This window comes from Octodon degus, unplaced genomic scaffold (genome assembly GCF_000260255.1).
Source record: "Octodon degus isolate 3935 unplaced genomic scaffold, OctDeg1.0 scaffold00005, whole genome shotgun sequence".
NCBI classification, from domain to species: domain Eukaryota; kingdom Metazoa; phylum Chordata; class Mammalia; order Rodentia; family Octodontidae; genus Octodon; species Octodon degus.
In genome coordinates this window covers 32247058-32265356 of record NW_004524581.1, presented here as the reverse complement: position 1 = coordinate 32265356, position 18299 = coordinate 32247058, and the positions used below count along the sequence as shown (strand labels likewise).

The 18299-nt window shown below is 37.9% G+C and overlaps 1 protein-coding gene across 1 annotated transcript in view; it reads right to left on the bottom strand.

The window, feature by feature from the left end:
* Positions 1-2344: 2344 nt before the first annotated feature.
* LOC111818403 (uncharacterized protein C6orf10-like) overlaps positions 2345-18299 on the bottom strand; it is a 71321-nt gene continuing 55366 nt past the window's right edge. Inside the window, exons 10-24 of the mRNA XM_023722359.1 lie at positions 17702-17737; positions 16732-16752; positions 16092-16112; positions 15606-15626; positions 14982-15002; positions 14049-14069; positions 8491-8511; positions 7617-7637; positions 5198-5218; positions 4505-4519; positions 3918-3941; positions 3324-3347; positions 2941-2967; positions 2474-2494; positions 2345-2358 (exon numbers count right to left, since the gene is read on the bottom strand). Of these exons, the coding sequence (XP_023578127.1) occupies positions 2345-2358; positions 2474-2494; positions 2941-2967; positions 3324-3347; positions 3918-3941; positions 4505-4519; positions 5198-5218; positions 7617-7637; positions 8491-8511; positions 14049-14069; positions 14982-15002; positions 15606-15626; positions 16092-16112; positions 16732-16752; positions 17702-17737 (329 nt within the window). The remainder of the gene's footprint in view (positions 2359-2473; positions 2495-2940; positions 2968-3323; positions 3348-3917; positions 3942-4504; positions 4520-5197; positions 5219-7616; positions 7638-8490; positions 8512-14048; positions 14070-14981; positions 15003-15605; positions 15627-16091; positions 16113-16731; positions 16753-17701; positions 17738-18299) is intronic.

Here is an 18299-nt window from a genome sequence, read left to right as displayed (position 1 = left end):
AGTGATCAGTGTGCTCTGTTTTTTTTTTTTTTTTTTTTTTTTTTTTTGGCATTACAAAGATTCTTTGGCTTCCTGAGGGTCAAGTGGGCGTTGCAGACATGCAGGTTGGAGGCTTTATGCTGTGCTTCTTTTAATCGCATAGCCTGCTGAGGCTTCGCCTCTGTGGTACCAGGTATGAAGTGTAGTGCTTTGGAGGGTGATGAGGGTGCTGCCAAGACTGGAGTTAGTATTCCTGCATCAGGCACTGTGCAGCAGGCTCTCAGAACTGGTCAGACTCCTTCGGAGAACTCAAACATGTATTGCACCAGATGTTGGGTGTCTGCTCATGTGACATCAGTGAGCAGCAGTTATAGGGCCTCAAGAAGAAATACCTGCCACTAAGAGAGGAGGGGAATTACGTGTCCCACATATATCCTCCCAGTCCAAACTTGGTAGGAATTAAAACACTGTCAGTGGGAGAGTGGGCTGGAAAGAGAAGGGACTCTTCTACTTCTTCATTCTAACACTGGTGGTGAGGAGAGCAGAGTGTCTTGAGACAGGTGACCTGAGTGGTGTTAATGATTTTAAGTGACTAGAAAATAAGGACTGTGTGACATCACTAATGGGCAGGGAAGAGCTCTGTGTTACAGAACATGATTAAAGCCTCATAAATGCCTAAAACATACAGAACTGAACCTATGCAGAGCTGAACCCACCCTGGCCTCCTGTAAACCTCTTCCTTCCATCTCTTCTGGATCAGCAAATGGTACCATTTGTTTGAGTGCTTAGGCCCCAGACTTAGCAATAAACCTTAGATTTTTTCCCTTTTAAGCTTCATTTCATCACAACAGCAGGCCCTGTTGGCTCAGCCTCCAAATGAAATGGAATCCAAACACTTTTATCTGTCTACTTGGTGCCTCCCTCACTTTCAGTTTAGGTCAGTTTAACAGCTCCTCCTGTCTCTTTTCCACTCTTGTCACTCTAGACTTGTTAATTCCACCGTTAGATGGAGTAACCCTTTAAAACCTTAAACCTGTTACTCCCCTGGCCAGGTCCTCCAGTTAATTCTCATCATGCTTAGAATAACGTTCAAGTTTCACCAAGCATTACTGGGCCTCACACAGCCTAGCTCCTTTATTGAAGCTTGTGAAGTGTCACAAATATGGTGCTGAATTTCTTCATGGATTTCCACAAATTTCTGTAGTTTATTTTGTGAATATTTTATATAGATACCCCAGGTTGTGGTTGATGTGGTGGCCATGCACACTGCACAGGCAACATATTTCTAGCAGGGGTCTGCACTCTGGACAGCTTTAGGTCTGGGCCAGTTTAGAAGGCTCTGTTTTCGTTTCTAGGGCAGAAAGGTGAAGGTATTTTGATTCCTGTCCAAAGATAGGTCATCTGTTTTTCTGCTCTTAGTTTTACTTGGGATAACCCAATTCCAGTCCTTTATCACATTGGCTGCCATCATTTTTTTTTTTTTTTTGTACCAGGAACTCAGGACTTTGCACTTTCCAGGCAGGCGCTTGTGCCTCTGAGCTATGTCCCGAGCTCTTTTAGCTACCTGCTATCTTGGAGCAGATCTTCAAGCTCTAGTTCTGTTTCTGAGGCAAAACACATTTCTTTCCTCAGCCGAACTTTTTCCTCAAAGTTATTTCTCTATTCAGCTTGTGGCTCTTTGACTCTGTGTAACATCCCTCCCCCTCAATTTTATATTTAAGCTTGGCTATGTATTTCTATTTAAAAAATACTAACCACGACTAAACTAGTGAAATAGAAAGTGGCACAGTTCCCAGTTACTTTGGTATACCTTTTCCTCTTCTGTCTTTTTGTATTATTATATCTTTCCTGCCCATTCTCTCAAATGCATCCACTAAAAAGGATACTATTCAGTTTAGATTCTGCCTTGTAATTTCCAGCTTCAAAACCAGCAATCTCTTCTGTTGACCTCAGGTGAGCCATTGCCTCTGTTCTGATTGCAAAGAGTCTGCCCAATCATGAGCAAGTGCAGTTTGCATTTTTATGTTTGGGGCTGCACTACTGACTCTATGTTTTCGTCTGTGTAGTGAGAATATTTAGCTGATCAGCTCCATTGCTCAGCACTCAGAAAAGGTATGTGGATGGGACTTTAGGGGGACACTAGCTTATTCTAAATCAACCGCTCCAGTTCTCTCCAGACTCAAGTGCTGATCCTTTGTCCTAATGTTGAAATTACTAAAATGCTATTATTGTGAAAATTAAACTCAGAGTGTACTTAGATCAAAGTGGAGTTGTATAGTCATGCTTATAGTCTGTCATAATAATCCATCTTATTTCATAATATTCTTTAGTTGTTTTGTTGACATATGCCAGATTAGTCTTTCTTTTAACCAGTATTTTCTAGAATGCAAGAGGTAATACAGGAACCAGAGAAGAATGGGAAACATCGCTTTAACAGAAGTGAAATGAAGGGGACTAAAGAGAACCAACGTAGAGAAACAGATGTCATACTTACTTGTGGGTATCACAGGTAAATCTAAAAAAGAAAATTAAATGCCAGTGATTTGTATGAAAGAAACAAGATTCCCTTTGGGGAGGTATATTTGTATAGGAGGAGACTTGTTAGGCACACAGCTCTGGGTTTGAGTGATGGCTCTAGGACAGTGTTTCTGAGCAAGTATCTACCTACTTGTTATGCCTAACAAAAGGATTAGTTAAGTTACTCTATGAATTAAGTTGGGTAACATCATTAAAATACCTGCATTGTTATTAAGGAAGTGTAAAGAAAATATGTGCTTAAAATTAAGTAAATGTAAGCTTCCTTCCTAAGATGAAGCTAGAAGCGGGAATGTAAAGGAAATTGGAAGCCATATGTCTCAGATTACTGAACACAAATTAAACATGAGCAAGGAAAGGACGAATTTCTAGGTTCAGTAGAGAATAGTAACAACAAACAACAGTGTAAAAGTGAACAAAACTTACTGCTGCTCTGTGTTGAAGATGAACCAGCTGAAAAACAGAGAAGTAGCTTAGCAATGGTTATCTTTCCCACTGTTTATTTTTTACTTCCATTTAGGGAAACCTTTCCCTTTGGTATTGACTTTTTTTTTTTTCCTCCAGAACAGGAGATTGAACTCAGTCCCTTGCACTTTCCAGGCAAGTGCTTATTCTACTGAGTTATCTCCCTGGCCCTGGTATTTACTTTTAATGGGAATCAACAGCTCAAGTGTTCAAAAAGTCACCAGTAGCTTCGTGAAATTTTGATGATAGGAAGATGGCAAATGGTTAAAGTGATATGTACCCCAAGCCCACTATGTCAGGGAAAGAGATTCTGGGAACCCACAGTGTTGGAAGCAAGAACTTACTGACGGCAAGTGGAGCTGATCCCACTGGTGGGAAGAACAGAGGAAATTGTTATCGTGTTTTTCTTTCTTCCTTGTTGAGTTTTTAATTTTGGCAAGTCACATTGTTTTACATTGCTGAGAAAAGCTCTCTTATAAGTCAACAGTTTGATTTTTCCATAAAGTTATTCAAAAGCTGAGAGAATTATGGGTAATGTGAAAGCAAGACATCAAGGAGAGAGAAACTGCAAGCTCCATATTTTCCACTGATATTTTGCAATTCACGTATGGACAGACTAAGTAGGATGGGGGCTAAATGAACAACAAATGCATAAGCTTTTTATTCTCTTTTCTATCCTATTATTTTTTCTTTTTCTGTAGACAGTCTTTTTGATAACTATGTAGAAGATTTTTCTACTATGCATATTTTTATAAATCAGTGGTATTATACCTTTCTGTTACTGTACATCAGTAATAACCCTAGACAACTTTCAATAATGAGATAGCAAGAGACCAGGATGAACCTGCAGCCCTTTGTGTTCCAGATGAACATTAGTGGACCCTAACTGAGGCCAATCTATTCCTGTGGGATGGAATTAATGGGACTCACAGACTTACTGAATGTACCAGGTGGCGGTCCCACTGAAAAATAAATGGAAAGATCTATTAACCCCTCTTATGTCCAATTCACTTATTTTTTTCAGTTGGAAAATTTACTGTTGATAAAATTGCTTTAAAAGTTTTTTTCTGATCATAGGCATTTGAATTTTTCAGAAAAGTTAATAATTAGCTGTTGATAATGGAAAAGTAAAAGGTTAAGAAAACAGGACTTGCAAATTCCTTAATTATTTTCTAAGCTTTAATAACTGCACAGCAGAGAAACATAAATCTTATTAAATGCTTTTGTAGGTTTCCAGCTTGAAAATAGTTTGTATCACTCTACTCTAATTAATTTCCCATTCTATATGGAAAGTTATTTCATAATCTGTAGAACCATGGAGAAACATTTTTCTTGATTGTTTTATGTGAGTCAGAGTATGTTCTAGGAACTTCTGAATAACCTAGTGGAGTTGTGGGTAATGGAAAAATAAGGGAACAAACAAATTGGGTATTTAAACCATTGTATCCTAACATGCTTGGATAAGTCTGTGTGATCCTGCTGGAGACAGTTGACTTCCATCATGAAAGGAGACAGTCAGACTTACTAGTGGCTCCTGTACCTGAAAAACAGAGAAATCAGTGTGAATAGGATGATGACGCAGGCATGGTTTTCCTGTTTTCTTCTAATTTTTTAAAAAATTTTTGGCAGAACTGGGGATTGAACTCAGGTCCTTGTGCTTGCCAGGGAAGCACTTATTCCACTGAGCCATCTCCCCAGCCCCTTTCCTACTCTCTTCTAAGAGGGGACACCAGAATGTCAGTGGAGGGACCTTCAGGGAAGAACAGAGTGCTGTTCTGGAGAAGAGCCCACCACCATGGGTGTGTGTGTGTGTGGGAGAGTGTTTTCAGCTTTCTGTTTATTCTCCCAGCAAAGAGATGACTTTTTGTTCCCCCCCTTTTTCCAGTGACTGATAACTCCTTGAAATTCTGAGGACCAGTATTTTCTCTAAATTGTGCTGGTTATCTTTATTTGTTGATACAAATATCTATCTTCACATGTTGGCAACTTACTATAAACTTTGTGTAGTTTCATTTGATTTACTTTTGGTTGATAATTAACTGGAATTTATATTCTTCTCTATTCATTCCTTCTATCTATACCAATTAGATGGTGTAATAAAAATGAAGAGTTGGAGGACTATATGTTTTTACAAGATAGAAACAAGCAGAGAGGGAAAGGATCCCACACCCTGTAGGAAGCCAAAGGTAGCCATCATGAGAACAGGTGTGGAACTTACAGGTCATTTCTGATGTTTGAGCTGGTGGAAAAACAGAAATGGAAAAAAGAAGTCAGTGTTTATAGAACCAAGAGAACCCTGTTATCTCATGCTAGTCCTGAAAAGAATTAACTACAGGGAGGATGCAAGGGGCTGTAAAACCTGCCTGTGATCTCAGTGTAGTGCCTGAGCCTTAGAGCCCTTCTGTGTAGCTTCAGGCCTTCTTCTGCGGACTTAGGGCAGGAGAATGATTAAGTGATAAAGCAAGACTTTGTTCATCCTTTCATTCAGGAATGGTAAATACTTGAAATACTTCTACAGGTTCATAATGGCTGCAACTTGTAATTCTAAGTACCTATAAAGTCTCATCTTTAAACTTTTTCCTACCTGACCTTTCCATTGATTTGAAGAGTTTTTCTCCTCTCTTCTTCTACTAGGCTTGGTCAGAGCCACTAATTTTTGTTGTCTTTTTTTTTTTCTTTGTGGCTGGCCCAGCTCACCTTGGGGGCAGGGCCAGCAGCATGTGGTACCAGGGATCAAACCTCTAAGCCACTGTCCCTGCACTTGTCTAAGCTTGCCTGAGCAGGTACTTTAGATCCTTAAGCTATCTTGCCAGTCCCCTAAAGTCTTAATTTTTTTCCCATAATTTTGTTGATAAACAAATAGCAATGAGACAGTTTCAAATCAAATTGGTAGGACAGTTTCAATAATTCACACATTGCATACATTCTTCCTAGTGGTTAATTGCTGTACAAGATGCGGACATGATATCCTATTTACAAACACCATTAGAACAAATCATTCTATTCATTAAGAGAATGTAACTATATATCTATCCTAACCACTTTGAATACATAGATACAAAATGGACATTTAAAGTCTTAATTTTAATCAGTACATTTTCCGCTTTCTATTAACCACCAGTAATCTGTAGGAAATCTGGAAGGGACAAAAATAGCACTATACATCACTGTATTTTAAATGTTTATGGGTAGGTGATGCATAGTTGAAGTGGGGAGAATAAAGGGATGATTAAATCAGCCCATTGGCCCATATAGATTCCTGGTACGAGGTGTCTCTTAGGGGACTTTGGGCCACATAGAAACCTTCCTATAGCTCCAGTGAGATTCTTTGATGTGCCCTGGCTTAGATTTTTGCCCAAGCCCTATAAGAATTATGAGAAGTTCCAAGGTTGTTTTTTGAGGATAGTTAAAAGGGTACTGGCAGAGGCAGCTGTGATTCAGGGGAATAGTCAGTTAGAGGTGACTTTTATTCATTTATAAGAATATATTTACATTGGACTTTAGGGCAAAAATCCCATTTTAGTGGTGATGGTGGTCATGATTGTATGGGAAGCTGCCTGTTGCCTCTACTTTGTTTTCCCATGGTAACTTACAGGGCTGTGTACTCTGTGACACCAGCCAGGTCTCTCCCATTCTCTTGTTCAGGACTTTATCTTCAGTGCTCAGCTTACTACTTGATATTTGGTAGGAGCAGCTCAGCTAGTTGAAGGAATGTTTATTTGAGTACAACTGATTTGCCTTCTGATAATTTCTTCTTGGCCTGACTCAGAGTTTGGAGTGCTGTCACCTGATTTCTAGACTCAGAATTTCCCATATCCTAGGTTGGTTTTGACATGCTAAAGCTTGGTTCTGGTTCTTCTCTAGCTAGTCACACATAAACTTTTCTTTCACTGTCTTGCATGTATGGCCTGTGATTGCTTGGTGTAACTACTGAATTCTCTCTCTCTCTCTCTCTCTCTCTCTCTCTCTCTCTCTCTCTCTCTGTCTGTCTGTCTGTCTGTTTTTAAGTGAAGATTATCTGGGACTAAAGGATAAAATAGGGCAAATAGAACTTGAGGCAAGGTAAAGTTCTTAGAGAGGCAGGATAGAGAGCCCAGCATACACGACACTTTCAGTAGTATCCTGCGGCATCCTTACCTCAGAAAGTGGACAAAATTTCAGTCTTCTGAATTTATTTCCCTTTTATATTTATTTGTAAATTAGCTTTTCTTTTGTCATTTCCCTGCATTGTCTCTATTAGCTCTCTGTAGACCTTTTATAAACTACAGAGAACTTCAGAACTAGAAGGCTATCCCCTTATCATTTTTTCTCTGGTGCTTCTAAAATTGTTATAGAACTATTGTGGCTATTATTTGGAGAATTTTTAAAATTCTTTTTCTAAAAAACAAAACACTTCCCAAAAACAAAAATAGTGGAATATTCTCAGGTAGAAACTGTAAAAACCAAAATTTTTTTGTCCCCAGTGGTAAGGATTGAAACCAAGACCTTGCGAATTCTAGGCAAGTGCTCTACTACTAAGTTGTATTCCTAGCCCTGTAGCTACTCTTATAGCAGCAGACATAATTAGGATAGGGAACAGGCATTCTAAACAGAAGATCAGGGAATACCAGATAGAAAATACCAGACAAAGAACTTACCTCTGTGTCCCGTATATTGTACTAAAAGTAGAAATAAATGTAGTTGTTTAATGTAAAACAATCTCAATTAAATTTGATTAGGGTTAACTTTTTTACCACACAGATGCTATATATAGCCTCTTTGTAAGAACCTAATCCTCCCATAGGAGACTTGTTACATTGGTTTAGTTAGAAGGAAAGATAATTGCTTCATTCTTGCTGTTCATTATAGGTGCTGGAGGTGTCTTTTTTTAAAAAATGTATTTAGTACAGGATCTACAGGGTCTCATTACACAGATAGGACTTGTAGTGAGCCTTCCTGTTTTTCAGCTTCCCAAGTGCTGGAATTACAGGTGTGTGCCGCCATGCCCAGTCTCAGTTGGCTGCCTCAGCGCACCACGGGGATGGGGGCCAGCACGGAATGCCTGGTCCCTGTATCTGCCTAGGCAGGTGCCTTAATCTGATGAGCCATCTGGCCAGCCCTGGAGGTGTCATTCTTAGTGATATTGCTTTCCCCATCTTTCTTTATTCTCCCCCCCCCACTTTACTTTTCTCTCATTCTCTCAGCCATCTCTGTTTTTCTGTCTTGCTCATTTCCTACATTCTCCCCACATTCTATTTCATCTTTGCTTTGGAAGCTTCTAAGTGATTACTGATACATTATAATTATTTTTAGAGAAAAATCATACCTATTATGAATTTTAAGGTAATGAGATTTCTATTTTTAAAACTACTATTGGTTATTCAGGGAGCTAGTATATAAAGAAATGAAAGGTCATGAAACATGATTTTTCAGTCTCTTTAACCCACCAATGTAAACAGTTTGAGTTGAAGTCCTTCAGACATAGTAGGAAGCCATTAGATGAGCTTTTGTATATAAATATAGGCAACTTACCAATAGGCCCTGGAGTTTGCACTAAAAAGAAATCCAGATGGGCATATTAGTATGGTTATTATGTTGAACATTTAAAAATATTTTTTTGAGTGGGGTTTTGAGAGGTAAAGTAGGGGAGAGGAAGTGAAATCATATGAGCTCATTAGAAAACAGAAAATTTAAGATCATCAGAGAGAATTTTATCAATGTAGGGGGTATTAGAGGAAAATAAAATTGTGTATTTTCTCTTCTGGTCAGGAACAGAAAATACTAGTTTCTCTATAGTCTATCCCTCTACTGAAATCTTTTGTTTTTCACCAACCAATATATCGCCTATATGTAGGCATGACGGTTGGTGCTATGAATCTGGCTGCTTCTTACACCTTCTAGCTTTTTAGGGACTAACGGTGGCTACTGTTTTGATTGGTTTTAAAATCTGAGCAGAAAAAAAATCAACAAAACCTTAGTTTTTAATGAGAATTTGACCTCCAGTAGATTTTTCTCACTCTGATCTCATGGTTACTTGATACAGATTGGAAGTCTATTATGTTACTTAGCAACATTGCTTTTTTTTTTTTGGCTTTATTTTTTTTTCTAGATTTTATTTTATTGAGAAGCAAATATGAATGAGACAGTTTCAAAGGTGGTTCATAGGACAGTTTCAATAATCAATACATTGTACATTGTTATCTTCTTAGTGGTTACCCATAGTACAAGAAGCAGACAGGATATTCTGTCCTAACACTATTAATACACATCTTTCTTCTCATTGAATTAAGTGAAAGTAGCTGTATATCTATTTTGTATATCCTATTTTGTACGTACAAATACAAAATGTTCTTTCCTTTGTATCCCCTTTTTTTTTTGTTTAGTCCTGTCAGAGGTGGGTATTCTATTGGCATCTAAATACTGTGGATGCTTGAATTCAGCAAAAACAATCCAACACTGTCCAGCAGTCTATAATAGTAGTGGGTTATCCTCAGAAGTTATTGACTTAAGCCTTTTACAGCTCATCATATTAATATGGCACCTTGTTTTTATACTTTTTTGCTGGATGATTAAGACCAAGATAAAGCAAGTCCTATATAACAAGAAATGTAACTTTTGTATCTGATAAGGTCAGTCACGTACCCTCAGGATTTATCCTGTAGCCCTGTACTGCACTTTGTAGATCCTTTGTCAGTGTCAGCCATGAGGATGAGTCATGACCATTGCTTGACCAGTTTGCTCTCTGTGAAAGCTGAGAGAATGTTTTCTCTCCATATGACTCTCCCCAGGCACACTCTACATCATTGATCACATTTCTCTGTGGCTCCATAATCTCCTTGGTCAGAAAATTTGGGGCACAACTAAGCTACGTGATGTTACAGTACAGGTTCTCCTATGTCCCGAGTCTTCACTGACCTTGAAAGGCTAGGGCCAAAATGTTGGCTGACCTTGGAGCCCTTCCTTTTCTCCAATTTTTGATATGCTAACTTAGATTGTTAACCCTCCAGAAGAGAAGCTTATTATTAACCTGCAATATATACAGTTCAGTTTACCCTATCTGTCTAAATACCAAACGTCTTAGGCATATCATGGAACAGGTATTTTCCATCAAGTATTGATATGTTGAACTTTAAGTCCTTACAGAATATGAAAGAAAAATAATTAAAAAAACTAGACATAAGCATTTACATATTTTTACAAGAAATTTAGAAATCTAACCATATACAGATTTGTAGCAGGCCAGACCTGTGACTTTCTCTTTTTTGCTTTAAACAATTTATTTAACTGAAATGGACTTTCATTTGTTTCTGAAGTGACTTCCATTTATTTTGATACATCTTTTCCCCATGATGATTTACAGGATCTTCAAGCTAATATAAATATTTTATAATATTTGAATATTTGGGTATACACCTGCACAATACCTCAGCAGTGTCTTTCAGCAAGAAAAACACTGAAGAGTAAAGACTAGACACAATTACTAGGTACAATGAAAATCTGTTGCAAATATTTCTGAGCTAAGAAGGCACAACATACCTGTTCAACTAAGAAAACCACTCTTACAACACAGGATGATTTTATTTTTATGTAGTACCTAGAAGACTTAAGCTACCAATTAGGTACTGAATGGCAAAGCAACATTCTCAGTTTTTGCCATGAATTCATAGGGAATAGTTCCAATAACTCAGATTCTTTTCCATTGGTCCTCACAAAGTATGATTCTCTGGGAGGGGCAGGCTGGTGCTTCAGTTGAACCCAGTACATTTCTCTTTGGCTTCCTTCTTTTTCGACCATTTTCCTTGACACGTTTCAGGAAGCTATCACAACTTTTTGAGTGCTTAGTATGCTCAATACACACAAGTATCTTGGCAAGTATCTTGCCCTTAACTTGCTTGTTTACAATGATACCAACAGCATGCTGGGTAATGTTGTAGACTCTTGCCTTTTTGTCATGGTAACATTTGTGAGGAATTCCTTTTTGCATAGTACCCATTCCCTTGATGTCTACAACATCACCCTTTTTGTACATTTGCATGTATGTGGCCAAAGGGACAATGCCATGTTTTCTAAAAGGCCTGGAAAGCATATACTGGGTTCCCCTCCTCTTGCTCTTGTGTTAGTCATTTTGGAAAATTACTGGAAGATGGTGGTTCTGACTGAAAAGTGCAACATTACTTAGTTGAGAATGATCATTGATTGTTCCCAAACTGAGAGACCTGTAAGAACCTGTTAAGTTTTTTTTTTTTTTTTTTTTTTTTTATTTTTTTTAGTGCAGGATCTATAGTGTGTTCAGGGTCTTACTACTAGATTGGACTCATAGTAACTCTCTTGTTTACAGCCTCCCAAGCTCTGGGAGTACAGGCGCGCATCACCAGGCCCAGTCTCAATCACTGTCTCAGTGTGCCCCTGGGGTAGGGCTGGCACAGCAGGCCCAGGGAAAGCAATAATTTTGACTTTTGATAGTGTAGCCACCCATGTAACAGGGCATATTCCATATGTGATCCTTACAGGTTATGCATGTAGAGTTCTAATAGAGGGTCTTGGCTTTCGAGGGACCTCGAGGGGCTTCTAAGCCAGGGCAGCTCATCTGAGGGCAAACCATAGAGAATGGTTCTTTCTGTGTGGGTGCCTGAACAGGCCACTGTGGGAACTGTTCTAGCAGACGAGCTGCCCAGGTGGATGCTTCCTCCTGCCTGTGGTCCTTCTTAGTAGGCTGGTGCAGAAGGAGGGCTATGACAATCTTGATCTGATGATCAGGTTAATCTAAAAAGATCCTCAACTCGGGGGGCCTGGCCCTAGCTCAGGCCTCTAAGCGGCTGCTTCCACAAAGCTCTCAGCCTCAGGTTGCTGGAGTTACAACCTCACAACTCTCCCGCTGGCCAAAAGTGCCCTGAAGCCATTCGAGGAACAAAAAAAAAAAAAAAAAAAAAAATCCTCGACTCAAGGGCACTGCAGTCTTTTCCTCAGCCCCTCACTCATGGAGCTCATGATGGAGACTCCCAGATCTGACACATCACCCTTAAATTCTTATTTATTTATTTATTTTTTAGGGGTGTGTGTGTGTGTGTGTGGCCAGCTCAGCCCACCAGGGGGTGGGGCTGGCTGGCATGTGGTGCTGGGGGATTGAACCACGGTCCCTGTGCTTTTTTGCTAAGCTTGTTTTAAGTAGGTTTTTAGACCACTGAGCCATCTCACCAGCCCAACATCACCCTTAAATTCTTAATGGCAGAATTTTTTATATTCTGTGTGAAATGGCTAGAAAGTGTTTTGCCAGATCTGCGTATACTGGGCTAAGAATAATAGGCAGAAATTCAGCTATTTTGTGAAATACTTGCTTTAGCTTTACATATAAATATTATCTATAAATATATGCCCTTGGTCTTGAAGAAGAGCTGTTCGGTAGCTACCCTCTCAACATAAGTCAGTAACTTTGGAATTCAAGTTTTTTTTTTTTAAGTTTTCCTATATTACTTTCTCCCTTATACATTCTGAATTTGTGAATTTTTGTACACCTTATTTATTTTCTCAGGTTTATGTTTATTTACTCTTCCTTTATTCTTTCTTCTCCTCTTTGGGAGTCCATGTAATTATTGTTCTTTTACTTTCCCTCCCCCTGCTGTGGTATTGGGGATTGAACCTATTGCCTTTGTACTGAGCTACACTCCCGGCCCTTTTATTTATTTATTTTTTTAAATTTTGAAACAGGGTTTGATTAAGTTGTTAAGTTGCCCAGGCTGGACTCAAACTTGTGATCCCCTTGCTTCAGCCTCCCAGACGTTGTTCACATCTGACTTGTTTTTAATTTTTTATTTCCTTCCATGTTTTCTTTTTTTAAAAATTAATATTATTGAGAAAGAAATAGCAATAAGATATTTTCAAAAGAGGTTAGTAGGACAGTTACAATAATTAATACATTGCATATTGTTGTCTTCATAATAGTTACTCATAATACAAGATGCAGATATGATATCTCGTCTCAGCAGTATTAGTACAAATCTTCTCATTGAGCTAAGAGAAAGTAGCTTTATATCTATCCTAATTATTTTGTGTATACATATATATATATATTTTTTTTTCATTACAAAATGGTCCTTCATTTATATCCCCCCTTTTTTGTTTGGTTTTGTCAGAGATGGGTATAATTCCATTGCCATTCAAATACTGTAGATGCGTCCTTCCATGTTTTCTCTTTAATCAGCATCTTCATTTTCTTTCTTTCTTTTTTTTTTTAGCATATTCATTTTCTGTGTTTCACTTTTTGTGTTGCTTTTCTCCTCCTTCCCCTGCTCTCCCAGGCCTTTTTTTCCTTTTGGTGCTGCCAATCGAACTCAGGCTCTTGTGCTGCCAGGCAGGCGCTGTGCCTCTGAACTATACCCCTGCTCTCCCCGCAGGCCTTTTTTCCTTCTTGATTTCTAATATTATTGTATTCACTGTTAATAGCTCCCTGTAATGCTCAAAAGTGAGAGTGGACACAACTATCAATAAAACTACAATCCCAACTTCATTATTAATTACTCTAAAAATAGTTATAACACCTGCCTTACCTCACTATTGGAATGTTGTATAGGTCCAAAAATAATTTAATTATGAACAATTGCAATTTGGAACCTAACCATTATTTGTAATGTTTCTATGGAAACAGGTAGTGGGACAATTTGTTAAAAGTTGGTGAAAATAAAACTTACCTGTTATGGAGAGAACTTTTCAGAAAAATTACAAATGAAAAGACACTTAAAATTTGCATTATCTTAGTAAAGATCTAAAAATGAAAAATAATATTTGCACATAAATCAAGGTTAGGTGCAGTATTCTAAGTCTATTAAATATTGGCTATAGAGAAGTAAATGGAGGTAGCTCAGGAAGGACCATGCCTTTAGGGAGTTATTTTTTTCATTCTGTATTTCATCTTCATAGTTACTATCTTTTTATTGTAGCACCTGGGTGATTCCAACCTATGGGAGTTCTGGGTGGGATAATGAGGCAGTGGAAGCACTTGATCTTTCCATCTGTGGGCATCAATTATTGAAATGAAATAGATGACATTCTGAAAAGGACCAAAAGTCATTATAACTGAGACTTAGATGACTTACCAATGGTTTTTTGAGAGAGCTCTGGAAAAAAATGTAAAACAAGTCAGTAAATGTTTTCAGACTCTGGAGACCATAATTTTCATTCATGTTTCCCCTAACAAGAGCATGCACCACTAAACTCAAGCTGCAGTTGGGTGATTGATGTTCTTACTGGGCATGCGTTGGCAAGCATACGCACAGAGGCTTTTTCATCTGACAGATTCACTGAATAGATAGGCAGCAAAGTAGGTAGGTAATAGTAGAAATACAAAGTACTATGTAGTACTAAGTAGTACACCACAGATAGTAAGTAAAAATCAACTCTTTGGTCCATTTAAATCTCTGTAGAGAATTAGAAAAATGCCTTTTCATTTAAAGTTTATAATTTTCTTTTCTTCATTATTTCACTTTTCATCTCACTGTTTTTTTTTTTTTTAAAGTCCTTTGTGTGATGTCTGAAGTCATCTGCAAGGGTTTAGCCTGGACTTTGGTGTGACATTCATCAGAGAAATTTACGTTCATAAAATCACTAATGATCTTCTGAAATGCCAGGCAGACAAAAACCAAAAGGCAAGGAAAATATGAACTTCAGCTTTGAAATCTCTACATGGAAACCTAAGATACTTTAAGAAATTATAGTCTTTTGGGCCAGCCAGATAGCTCAGTGGATTAGAGCACTTGCTTAGGCAGACACAAAGGCTGGGAGTTTTATCCCCTGGAATGCTGTGCTGCCCTGGCCCCCAGTGCACGCTGAGATGGCGATTGAGACTGGGCGTCATGGTGCCCACCTGTAATCCCAGCACTAAAGGGAGGCTGTAAACAGGAGGATCACTATGAGTCTGATCTATGCAGTAAGACCCTGAACACCCTGTCCTAAATAAAAAAAGAAAGAAATTACAGTGTTTCAAATGGAGAATTAAACAGCAAACTTACTGATAGATCCCACAAACTTACTGATAGGTCCAGTAGCTCCAGCTGAGAGGGACATAGGGAGGAAGGAAAGAGAGAGGGAGAGAAGGAGAGAAAGCATCATTATGTATCACTACCAGGAAGGAAGTACTTTGTCCCCCAACACTCACGCTAGAGAGATTATCATACATGGAAACTGGGAGTATCAAGGGTTGGCTTGTAAATGGTAGTCTTGCATGAGCTTCCTGCTGTACAACGTAAGGTCATGTAAGAATGGAGGCCTTCTCTTGTTTTTCAGTGATGGTTGGCACCCTTCAGAGGATTGAGGAAGTTGCACTCCATATTGTTTTTCAACATACATATTTTTTCTTCTTATATTTCATGTCATTTTGTTAGAGACCTATGGTTTGAAACTATGCCTTCTCTTGCTGGGTCATTATGAATGCCTCTAAGAGGACACTTTTATCTTGTTTCCTACTTTTTTATGCCAGCCTGTGGTATTTGTGGGCACTCTACTTTATGAACAGCCTCTTTGGAAACTGTATAATAAGAATACTAGAGGAATTGCAAAACGTGATGTTAAGAAAATAGGGCAGGCAGATAAATTCCCAAAACCTTGTAGGTCAGATATGAAAGGGACCAGAGTAGAGAAACAAACTTGGTACTTACGAATAGGTGCTGTGAATTGCACTGAAATATAAAAATGGAAAAAATCAGTCTGGCTTGATATTAATAGAATTCCCTTGCCACCAATATTCTTTGTAAAGAAACTATGAAGTAACTACCAGAAGGAGGACAACTAATACAAAGACTATTGAACATTTAATGGTGAGCCCCCATACTCTTCCCATCAGATCAAGTCAGGCAGCATCCATAACTGAGAAATTTAAGTAATTAAAAATATAAATAATAAAAAATGAAAGAAATGCAAATATGAATTATTTAATCTTTCTTTTTCGTAAACTTAGTGACAATTAAGGATATTTTGTCCTATGTCCTGGGCATCAGGTAGTTTCAGATTTGAGTACAATAAAAAAAATGAGTGGGAAATCCTACAAGTATAGGGATAGAAACAAGTAAATCCAGAGAGGGTGCCAGATCTCACAGAAAAAAGCTAAAGAGTACAAAAATGAGGAAACAATAAAAGGAACTCACTTATAGGTCCAATAGCTCCACCTAAAATATTGGAAAAACAACAATTCATTAGTATAGTTCTTTATATAGGAAAATACAGTTTGCATTGGAATTCTTTCTGGCAAAACATTAGGAATACGGATACCAGGAGCAAAATTTTCACTTCAGTGGAGTAAAAATGAAGTTTATAAATACTTCAATCCTTACATCTTGCGGGGGGGCTGATTGCTACTGGCTGGGATATGGCAGGTGGAGCTGCAAGGATCCCAGATTGGGATGAGATTAATTAATGGCAGTTTGGGACTCATGTCACACCACTGAAACTCTTAAGTAGACCGGACTGGAACAGCCATCATCAGTCTTCTTCATCTGAGTGTTACTGGGCTTTCAAGAAGAGGAACTTTCCTACCTTTCTCTTAATCTTTTTTAGGTCCTTAACACTTTATCTTAATGAGCCTCAAGATTTTGGAAATCTTATGTACTAGTAGTACTTTCTTATAGAGGCATTCCAGTTATTCAGGTAAGAGCAGAGAATGAAGAAGGGGACAGGACTGACAGTTTGTGCAGGAGGAAATAAAAATTTATTAATATGTGTGCTTTGTATATTCTAGAACTGTAGTAAAGCAAAACATCTGAAAATTAAAGTATAGAAAAAACTTACTGATAGATCCTGGAGTGCCGGCTAAAATGCAAACAGAAAAAGTAAGTCTGGGTAGTTATTTCAGTGTTTCATATCAAGCATTTTCACATTTTAAATTTACATGGAAAGTCAGCAAAATAGTATTTGGATTTGCTCTTCGTTCTTTTGGTAACTGATAACTTCATATTCCTTGCAGTTTCTCTTGTTCTCAATTTTCATGTATTTTGTCAAATATTTCTACATGTGTATTAAAATTTTTTTTTTCTGTTTTGTGTTACTGAGCATTGAACTCAAGACCCTGTACTTGCCAGGCAGACAGTTATTCTACTGAGCTATGTCCCTGGATCTACACATGTGATTTTTAAAAATTAAGTTTATTGGCACAATTTAGATGTACATAACAATCATATTTATCATAGAGAATTTTTACCTGTATATAATGTATCTTTTATTTTTATTTTTTTTACTATTTTCTTTTCTGGTACTGGGAATTGAACTCGGCCTTGCACTTGCTAGGCAGGCACTGCACTGCTGAGCTGCATCCCCAGTCCTTAATATATCTTGATTCTTTTTTCTCTAAACCCCTCTCCCCACTTTATCTCCTCTTCCCCTCCTTATTTACAAAGCTTTGTTTTCATTTTATCCTTTTATTGTAGTTTTCTTTTTCCTTTTTTCACACATTTGTTTCTGATAAATGTGTTAGATAGAAATATATTTGTTTGTCTAATCTCAGAATTTGTCCTATATGTTTTAATGAGTTAATTTCATTTTTAATAGTTTTTCCTTTGCTAGATAAAAAATTAGTTCATTAGGAAAGCTTGAAACTAGCCTCAAGGGCAAAGGAAGGGGGAGAATACAGTAAAATAGCAACCATTTCTTCTTTCCTCCATCTTAATCTAAGTCTTTTCTTCATCACTTTCCCAGCCTCCCAATTAAAGGTATTTTATAGAAGATAAAGGGAATAATTAAGTTGTAATTATGGGAGACTTACATAGAGGTTGAGTTGCTTTTAAACATTGTGCATCACCTATAATAAAGATTGACAAATATAATCTTACAATTTATACTATAGAATGAACACAGGCACCTCCCCCCAGTTGTGAGGTACAAACAGTCTAGAGGTTAAAACATCCAAGTCAAAAGGACAAGTTACTGAGTTGAGGAGGAGGACAGGAGAGGGAGTGGGGGAAAGAGATTTATCTATGTGTGTAAGTAGGATGGTTTGGACAACTGTACTCTGCATTTCTGCTGGTCTGTGGAAAGAAGCAGTTAATGCTTTAATTTGTTTTGTCTCTTTTTTTCAATTGTACTTCTTTCTTTTAAATTTCTTATTCCAACTTTACATGCATATATATAATAATATGAATAACTGGTTGGAAGACAACACCATATTACAACAAATATTGTGCAGTTCATATTACTTTTTTTAAAAAGTATATATATATTTATTTGTGTGTGTGTGTGTGTGTGTGTGTGTGTGTGTGTGGTGCCAGCTCAGCCCACCAGGGGCCGAGGCTGGCTGGCATGTGGTGCTGGGGGATTGAACCGTGGTCCCTGTGCTTTGCTAAGCTTGTTCTAAGTAGGTGCTT